General features: G+C 35.4%; 1 protein-coding gene across 2 annotated transcripts; it reads right to left on the minus strand.

Moving 5' to 3' along the window:
* Nucleotides 1–3257: 3257 nt before the first annotated feature.
* On the minus strand, nucleotides 3258–8777 carry LOC6643561 (protamine-like protein 99C). 2 transcript variants are annotated; one of them, XM_015178135.3, is made up of 4 exons: nucleotides 8591–8777; nucleotides 8334–8397; nucleotides 3562–4209; nucleotides 3258–3496 (listed from the first exon to the last, which is right to left on the minus strand). In XM_015178135.3, exons 3-4 carry the CDS (start codon nucleotides 4202–4204, stop codon nucleotides 3465–3467), a joined length of 675 nt encoding a protein of 224 aa, XP_015033621.1. In that variant the 5' UTR covers nucleotides 4205–4209; nucleotides 8334–8397; nucleotides 8591–8777; the 3' UTR covers nucleotides 3258–3464. The 2 variants fall into 2 exon arrangements, with proteins under 2 accessions (XP_015033621.1, XP_002066474.1); XM_002066438.4 differs by having other exon boundaries at nucleotides 3557–4209.
* Nucleotides 8778–9519: the final 742 nt, after the last annotated feature.

Raw genomic sequence — 9519 nt, forward strand, 5'->3', positions numbered from 1 at the left:
AATTGTCTGCAAAGTTTCTTTCTTTCTTTCTTTACTTTGATTCGTTCATTGTAATTTTTTGCCATGTTGTTTGTTGGCCCAGCAATTGGCATTTAAATTAAGCAGAAATTTGTTTTTTCAATGCTTAGCGCAAAGAATTTTCTCTGTCTGCATCGTTAGACAAATTAAAAAGGGTTCCAAAATGGCACCAAAATGGGTGCTTAGGGTCGTATACATACAATAAACTACAGACTGAAGATGCCAGAGGCGAGTAAATAGAAGAAAATTAATTGTCTTTGAGTTGGATGTCAAAGAGCTTTAGCTGCGGATTCAATTTGAATCAATTGAATTGGATTCAATTTAAATTTAACTTAAGCATAGTCAATAATATTTAATTCTGTTTAACTGCATTGCATTTTGGATTACGTTTTGTGTGGCCTAACTCTTTAAAATTTCATCAATTTCAATTGCCAAATGCAACAAAAAGCCATTCGCTCTTTGCTTTTAGACAATGTGCATTATGAATTAATTTATATACTATATATTGTATTACTTTTCGACTACTAATATAAGCAAAATGGTTTAATTAAATGGAAAATATTATTCTATCGCATTAAGCTCTTCAAATATTCTACAACCAACCAACCAACCAACCAACCCCATCCTTTATGAATGAGTGGATTTTTATAACCATCAGTTGCAAAAATGATACAAAATGCATAAAAAAATATAATAATAAGAGGAGAAATACTTGCATGCAATATTTTATGGTAATTTTATGCAATAAACGTTGAAATGTTTGTCATCAATTTTCTCAACTCATATTTCATGTGCAACCTCCTACAACTTACGGCTGGCTTGCTTCTCCTTCACCGTTCAAACGGCCTTTGTCCCCCTCTGTCTAGCTCTACTCAAATGTCAGTGCAATGAAAGAAACAGACAGAGAGAGAGAGAGAGAGAGAGAAAGAGAGAGATGAAGAAAGAAAGAACGAAAGAGGGTAATATGAAAAGAGATAGAAAGATTTTTTGCTGTATCTTAGTATGTTGTTTGAGCCATAATTCCTTGTATTAGCTGCTTTAAACAGGGTGCTATAATTTCACAGATCGAAGTGAGAGACTCACATTTTTATACCAAAATAAGTTTTTTAAAAAAAAAGGTTTTCAAAATTGTGATCAACAGAGATAACACACTTCGTATGCTATATTACTGCTTAAGGAAAAATAGAGTAATAATACTTGCTGAACAATTTTTTGAAATTTGTAAGACAGATAAAAGACTTCAATCTTTTGATGGTTTTCTTCACCCTCTTCTTTTTTTTTTTGAATCTATCTTGAATTAAATCTATCTATGTGGTATAAGGCTACTGATAATCAAAATAGAGAGGCTAAAAAAAACATTTCAAAGTGCATAAGTCTGCTTATTATAAATACAGAATTTCAATATTTCAGTAACTAAAAATTGGTACAATTGAAACAGACGCCTATTCTGGACTACCTTTTTATATAAATTTAAGCGAAATCGAATAATTTTCCAAGTCATTGCCAACCCATTGACCTGAACAGAACACCCCTTATGAGAGTAAACAGTCTCAAGTGCTTTTGTGTTGTTGTTCATGCATTTTTATCACGAAGAACAAAAGTAAAATGGGAAAAAGAAAATCGAACATGAGAAGGAAATTTTTATGCGCTTCTTTGGTTTATCGCAGGGGGCGGAAGCTAATGTGATTTTCAACGCATAAAAACGATAAATCTATGCATTTCAAAAAGTTTTTTTTGGGTCACGGGAGACCACGGAAACGTTTTCATTTTCACTTTAAATGCGCTAACGAGCCAGTTCAAAATCAAAGTGCTGCATCAATTTCTGCTTTCCATTAAACGCATTTATATACATACATATATACATATATTTACTCGTTTGTTTTTGTTATTGCGGTTCATATATTTTGCTTTTTGTTTTTATTATTATTTTAGCAATTGGAATTTTGAAACCGACAAAAATGCATAAACCAAAAAGTTGTTTTTGCTAACAAACGTTTGCATTTGTTTATGCTAACAGATTTTCAATTGAAATTGGTTCGAAAAAAAAAAATAATAGTGTCTCGATGCCGCCAGCGAGAAGTGTAGACCAAACAGTTTGGCCAAAAAGCATTCTCCCACACACGCAAACAGACACACATACGCATCAGGGACTTGATTGATTTGAAATGGCGGACAAATAATATAAAAAGATACTAGTTTTAGTGGTCGAAAAAAATCTGTTAAAATTGCATTCATTTTATTTTTATAGATTTGTTTTTTTTTTCTTTGTTTTTATCTTGAATTTCAAACAGTTTTGCAATCGTTTTTAATGGACATCAAATGTTCTTTCAAAATACATATGTTTAATGTACAACAATCGAAACAAATTAACGCTTTTTCATATTTTCGATTGGGGTTTTCGGCTAGTAGAAATAGTTCAACTTTACTAATTTCCTCTATATAACTTTTGAAAAGTAATAATCTATGGAATAGAGAAACTGAAAAATCGAAAAGTTTTTTTATAATCTCAAAGTTTTTAAAAACATTTTTAAAAATTCACAAAATTACAAAATGCAGGGAATGACTGATTATGCAACAAACACATATACTTTACTAAACCTACGAATATAACTAACAATACGATATAGAAAAACCCAAAAGCTTTTAAAACTCAGAAATCCCGCATATAATTTTGACGTGGCTTTACAAGTCAAAGTTATGTATACAGATCTAAAATGTTTACGTAAATAGCTTTGTTCTCTTGAACACCTAAAACCATTTTTCGAAAACATATTCCAGGAATAGGCATCTTTCCGGGTATCATTCGAGCTAAAGGTTATAAGAAACTTTCTAAGAGCTAATATTAAAGGCAAACCTTGCATTTGAGCCGTCTCGAGGTCAATGTTCAAAAACAAGATTATTTCAAAGGCACCACAAAAAGGTTAATGCAAAGTTTGACTTAAATTTAAAAAAGGTCGTAATTTAAATATTCGTTATACATTCGTTTTTCCTAATAACAAATTGGAAGCATCATTAAATTTGCTATATAGATTAAGAAACAAGAATTGAAACTAGTTTGAACGTTTGAATTGAACATTTGAACGCTTTCTCCAACATTTATTCAACAATTCATGTTTTGTACTACTAGAAGAGGTTCGTAAATGGAGTGCAGAAAGCCATTTAAGATGTAAAAAAATAATGTGCGAGTGAACCCTTTTTTTCCCCACTTGTAATTGGTTCAAAAAATAAAATTAATACAGTTTCATTTTTACATTTGTACTTGTAATTACTTAAAATTTACACACTATTACATTCGTTACAAGTTTAAATTATTACATTACATGGTAAGCAGCAGTTACTTTTTTTTGGGGGGGAAACATGAACGCACACACGACTACGATTTGGAGGATGGATACAGCGCGACACAACTTTGGACATCTTACTTCCCGGTGCAAACACGGCGATGTTTATGCCGACAGCTCTTCGATACCTTGCAGGCCTGCAAAAAAAAAGAAGTTAATTAAATGCTTTCAAATTGGTTATTAGGTTTGTTTCTTGCCATACGACGATAACGATCCTTTTTATCTTCCGGCAAACTGCACCAGGCACGCGCGGCCATTTTGATCAATTCCTGTGGCTTTAGATCACAATGCTTCTTACGGAACGATCGAACGAAATTCAGATACCCATTATTCATAACGGGACCAGGCTTGCTGCACTTGACACGCTTTTTGGCGCATGGGTTTCGACGCTTGGGGCGACAGGTCTTGCGCTTCTTGCGACAAGCTGGTTTGCGCTTCTTGGGGCAAGCTGGTTTACGCTTCTTGGCGCATGCACGCTTCTTCTTCTTTCTCATGGGGCAAGCAGGCTTACGTGGGCAGCCACGTGGCTTACGTTTCTTGGGACAAGATGGTCTCTTCATGGCACAAGCGGATTTTCTCTTCATTTTCTTGTTACAGCACATGTCGGCATTATCCTGGGGAGCAGTGGCTTCTCGGCATTTGCTTGGCATTGTATAGTCAAACTTGCTTCTTTCGGTATCATTCATCGTTTGCCATACGTTTGTACCCCGACGAATGGATGTATTCAGATCGAGCTGAGTATTTTTCGAACGGAATTCCCGAAGAAAGTTGAGAAATGCTCTACTGCCCACACGAGCAGGCTCGTGCAAGCGCAAAATTCGTATGGTTTCAGATGATTTCGGCATTTTATCTGAAATGAAAAATGCAATCATATTAGAAGTATGAAAGTCAAGGTGCTTCAAATGGGTTAGTGTATTGGGGAAAAAGCAATTAGCAGAGTGGCTTTCTGTACAATTTATAAGTGGGAGTGGCACAATTTTTCAATTTTATAAACAGCAAAAACTATTTTCAATTGTTTTGTGCAACAAAAACGAAACACAGGTTGCAACTGCATATCGAACAGGCAATTCGAAATTGTTATTGAAAAAAAATGAAACCAAAAGGAATGTCAAATGTGTGGGCTAAAATGTGGCAGTAAAATATTCGGATAAAAGTGAAGTTTGTAAAATGCATTTTGCCCAAATTTTTTATTATAGATTCCTGCAAAACTTTAATGCCAAACCTCGCAGAAGTTTGTCTCATCAGGTTGAATATACCAACAAAATACAAACATTTATTATATTCTTTGGAGGGGGCCCACCAAAAGGAAAAAGGGAAATGCTAAAAGTAAAAGCATGGCCAACTAATTAAACTGATGAGAGACAATGCCTCATGTAAAACAGTAACAACCCGACAACAGAATGTCCCTTCCAGCCCTTGGTCCTTTTGCCTGTCTGATGTACATATGCAAACAGCAACTGAACAGAATCAACAAATACTACAAACACACAATGAATCTGTCTTGTTTTAGTCTCTTTTTTTCTCTCTGTTCGTGTTGGTTCTGTTTAGTGTCCCTGTGTATGTTGTCTGGTTGTTGTTGCTGTTTTTTGTTGTTGTAACAGCACATTTAAACAATTGAACACACGCATGATTCAAAGAGGCAGCACAAAAAAGAGTGAGCGAGAGAAAGCTGGGACAACGAAATGTTGTCATGGCATTTGCACAATTTCCCACAATGAAAAATAAATAGGTGCAGGATTCATTAGGATTACAAAAGTGTATAGACATCTATATAGCCATGTCTGTCCAACTCTGTGCATGTGTGTGTTTGTATGAATAGTAGCCAAATGTCATTTTGAGTGATGCTCTTCGTTGGCATTGTCTACAATTTCGAGTTGATTGCCGGTAGCAGAGGCAAATTCGAGTGAGTGTTTGAATATGTAGTCCTAGGGGCAAAGAGCAGTGGGCGCCAACCACATTTGGAGTACATGGTTTCCGAATTTCTCGTATCCACAATAAATACGTTGCATGTTAGTTAAACAAATCTTCTCAATAAAGCTTAGAAGGCTTGAAGGCTTTCCTTATTGAAAGGGTATTCAAAAATCTTTATAAAAGCTTTAATTGTTGTAGTAATAAGCCGTGTTACTGGCAAATTGAAAATTTTATTATAGTTTCTATTTGTGATTGCCAAATGTTTTCCTGTCTCTTAAATAGTAACATATTTGCTAGCAATTTGACACTTATGAGCAGTCAGTTTACACTTTGTGCATTCATTACTGAATTTCCCCACCCCCAGTTTATTTAAGGCTGCAAAATAAGAAGACATTTGTTATGTCTGAGCGAATAAACACATATTTATCAAAAGCAACATGACTAATTATATTTCTGTTTGTAGTTTTGTTTTCTCTTTCCTAACATGTTTCCAGGGATGCTTTTGTTTACAGCCAAAATTTACAAATACATATTTCACGCAGCGTCGCCTTCTAATTACGGATGTGTGTTCCCTTACCACTTGCCCTACTCTTTCTCCTGGTAGAAGCAAATTATTTACTTAATTCCGACGAATGTGAAACTGGCAAACAGAATTTTCGAATGCATACATTTCGTTTGGTCAAGAAGGAGTTGCTGTTGCCCAATTTATAAAATGCATGACACTCCCTTACAACTATTTTCCATTCGCTGCCTTTGAAGGTAAGTGCAGAGCAAACATCATGAACATGAAAAGTGGCAATGACAATAACGCACTTCGTAGTCAACGTCAACCAGACTTTTGAACATAAAGATGCATAATATATAATGTAGTCATAAGTATTAAACGACTATCTTAATACCCTAATAACACTCCTTTTATTCCTTTATCATTCATTATTCTTGGGTGCTTATTTTTCAGCTTAAGCTACCAATTTTCTGAATTCATTTAATCTAACGAAGGCGATGGACCCTTGTGAATCGATAGAGCATTATCATTTGATATCGTGTATATTGCATAACTGCAAACATAATTCATTTTAAAAATCGATTTACCCGCTGGACACCGAACTGGTTTCGTGGTCCTTCTGTTTTCTCTTTGCATCTGAGTATGTCCTGTGACGCTGTCGACGTGGCCCTGCAGTTTATGAGTTTATTGTTTACGCTGCTTTTCTGCCATAAATATTTGCAAAGTGCTTGTAAAAAACAAAAGGTGGCAACAAAAAGATGGCATCCAAAGAGAGAGGGAGAGAAAGAGAAATAGCAAACCGTTGTCGATGATGACCAAGATGGCGGTGGATAAGGGAAATAAAGAGCGTGAACGTGGTCTACGTTGATGGCCAATAACTTTGTTAAATGCTAGAGTCTGGGTATTGTTTTTTGTTTTTTCGTTTGGTGGCAGCATAAAAACTTTAACCATAAATGGAGCTGAAGAATTTCGAGTGCTTAACCCCATTGAAAGCGAATCAACGAAAGAAGCGAAAGAAAAAAATTGCAAAGCATGTCGGTGGTGAGGTGCGGTGTGCTTCACTCAATAAAGCTCAGTCAAAATCTATAATTGCCCAAACAATCACCAATCAAAATTCTCTTGCTTGACTCATAAAATATTGGCTCAGCATAAGCACCAATCGCCAGACCCTCTCTTCCTGCTCCTCAACCTACAATGGATTGCCATCGTGTTTCTTGTAGTCTTACATTTCGTGTTAGCGCGAGGCTATAAAATTTAATTTATTTGTCTCTAATAATTTCCCATGGCAACTGTTTGTTCTGGCTTGTTGATTCAGAATATTGTAATACCTATAAATAGAAGTCGGGAGTCTAAGGCAGCACGTAAAGGGAAAAAATCCGAGTCAAATGACCAAGAACTGTAACCATTAAGGATTACTTTTATAAAATGACGATAGAATTTAGGTGAGATATCTCTCCTTTATAGGGTATCGATTTGGTCTATGTGGCTATATTCTAATTCAAATATAACTCACTTGTTATTGATGCCTTGAGCTTTCCCTTGAGCTCTTTGGTGTATGTGAAGCAACAAGATGATGGCAAACACACACAAACACCCTCTCCTAACACACCAACGACTACATCTTACCCCACCCTCTGTCTTCCATAACTTGATTTGCCTTGCGTGCTATTTTGAATTGAGTTCGAGTTGGTGGAACGCTCGTAAAGTTGGGTCAACTTAAGCGCAATTGTTGGCCATAAACCTCATCGAGGTTGCCTCGTTGCTTGTGGAGGAGTGCCTTATATTTGCTTTGCTTGACGATGCAAACAGGGGCAAGGCATCATATCGTAAACAATTAGATCGTTTTGGCCACAAATTGAAACTAAATACGCCGAAGCATTGCAGTGCTGGTTGCATATATATTTTTTATGGTCCGCCTCTCCTCATCGAATTTCAAAGACAAACAATTGACTTGTCATTCGACATTGTGTTGTGTTGAACTCAAAATCCCCAAAGCTGAATTCGAAGGGGACGAAATTCTGTGGGGCTGGGAAAGTCCACGCAATCGGCTTATAGCCCACTCCTCACTGCTTTTCACTCGTGACATTTCTGCGGTTTTTATAACAATGGTTTTCTATTTTTTCCCCCTCCACTAATCGCCGTGCAACAAAGAGCAGCACTATCAACAAATGCGAAACATTGTGAAACGCGTCATTTGAAAAAATCAACAATTCTGTCAGAATAGACAGGACAGGCAATTGGTTTTGGGATGAGGTGGTGTTTGGGAATCTTAAGAGCCGTTGTTAATGGCAATTAAACCTGCTGGTCTCATTTGGAAAAGACCACAAAAATAAACGGACAAAAGGAAATCTTCAATAAAATACTTTGTACCAATTATGTCCCAAGGCATTTAAAGGAATTAAGCTGGAACTACGTTAATTTTGGGACGTAACACAAAGAGAATCGCACTTTAAAACCTACAGAATCTAGCTTTTCTTTTCACTTCACTATTAGTTATTTAATTTCGAAAGGAACTTAAAAATTTAAGTCTAGAATGCTGGTAGTTTCTTGTCACTTACCCAGTAACTATCGAAAAATTCAATCTCAGATTCAGAGGATTGGCACTAAGTGATTTCGTTTAACCTTTAAAAGAAAGAAAAATAAATAAAATTACTAACTTTTTCGTCTTTAACTTGTTAGTCCTGTTTATCTACAGGATGAGGCGGTTAGCCACATAACCCGAATGATTCATTAAGTACTACCGGAATCGGCAATCCTTAAGGACCAAGTCTTTTAAGTACTTAACCATTTCGCTTAACAATTATTTCATACTTACCGAACTTGGATAAAACTTTTATATTTCACTTGTACTGCTGCTTGACGTTTTGCTTTTTTGCAGGAAAACCACTTTTAATTTTATAAAACTTGTAAAGGACTAAAAGTTACAAGTTAGAAAAATAAATATATAATCTAAAATAAGAGAACTGATTGACTGTGATGCTTGTTTTGGAATGATTTTCTGTAGGTTGAAGCCGAGTACCTTGATTTTTTTGAGAAAAAAACGAAGTCATGGATTGCTTTGATCTTGAACAAAGGCCTACTTGGATGAATGATTTGAAATATTACTTTTTGAATTTTGACGTAAGCTATAATCGATGACAACTCTTAGTAATCGATTAATTTACCGCTTGCTTTGTTAACCAAGTTACTAAAAACGTGTTGTACACCGATTAATTCGGTTTTTCAGTTTTTTTTATTCATGAATATCTGGAAATTGCTTATTTATTTTACGCTTAAATTTTCTTGTGCTTATGTTATTAGAGTGTCCGTGTCTTACCTATTATCAACATTATTTTCAATATGGACAAGTACTGTTATCCTAGAAAAAAAAATGCTGAGGTGTTGAACTTGAGGCTTTCTCTAAGTACTTTGTAGTCCAGCAAACCAATTTATAAGCCAAAAGCGTAAAATCAAACTAGCCAACTAATTGTAAGAAGATTTGAAATACATAAGTCGTGACTGATCCTCTTGAATGATGTTGAAGATTTTACAATGTTTCAAGCTCGAACAGCCAACTAACTACCTTTAAGCAAAGCTCTGCTGCCTTGCCTAGAAAATGTGTTGCCGCCTCGGGCATAATTAAAAAACCACCAAAGTATCCTTTCTTTACAGCTATCTTTTGGCTCGTTTTCTGTTTTGATTTTCATGTTGTTGTTGTTTTTTTTTTTTTAATGCTTGCCCATGTCATATTTATCACTACCTGCA

This window comes from Drosophila willistoni (genome assembly GCF_018902025.1).
Source record: "Drosophila willistoni isolate 14030-0811.24 chromosome 2R unlocalized genomic scaffold, UCI_dwil_1.1 Seg200, whole genome shotgun sequence".
NCBI lineage: Eukaryota > Metazoa > Arthropoda > Insecta > Diptera > Drosophilidae > Drosophila > Drosophila willistoni.

What these genes read in the sequence shown, in the direction of transcription:
- LOC6643561 (XM_002066438.4), bottom strand. Translation starts at nt 4,204, where the DNA reads ATGCCGAAATCATCTGAAACCATACGAATTTTGCGCTTGCACGAGCCT. An exon ending in AGGATCGTTATCGTCGTATG is followed by an intron (nt 3,497 to 3,556) that starts GCAAGAAACAAA and finishes TTTTTTTTGCAG; the next exon opens with GCCTGCAAGGTATCGAAGAG.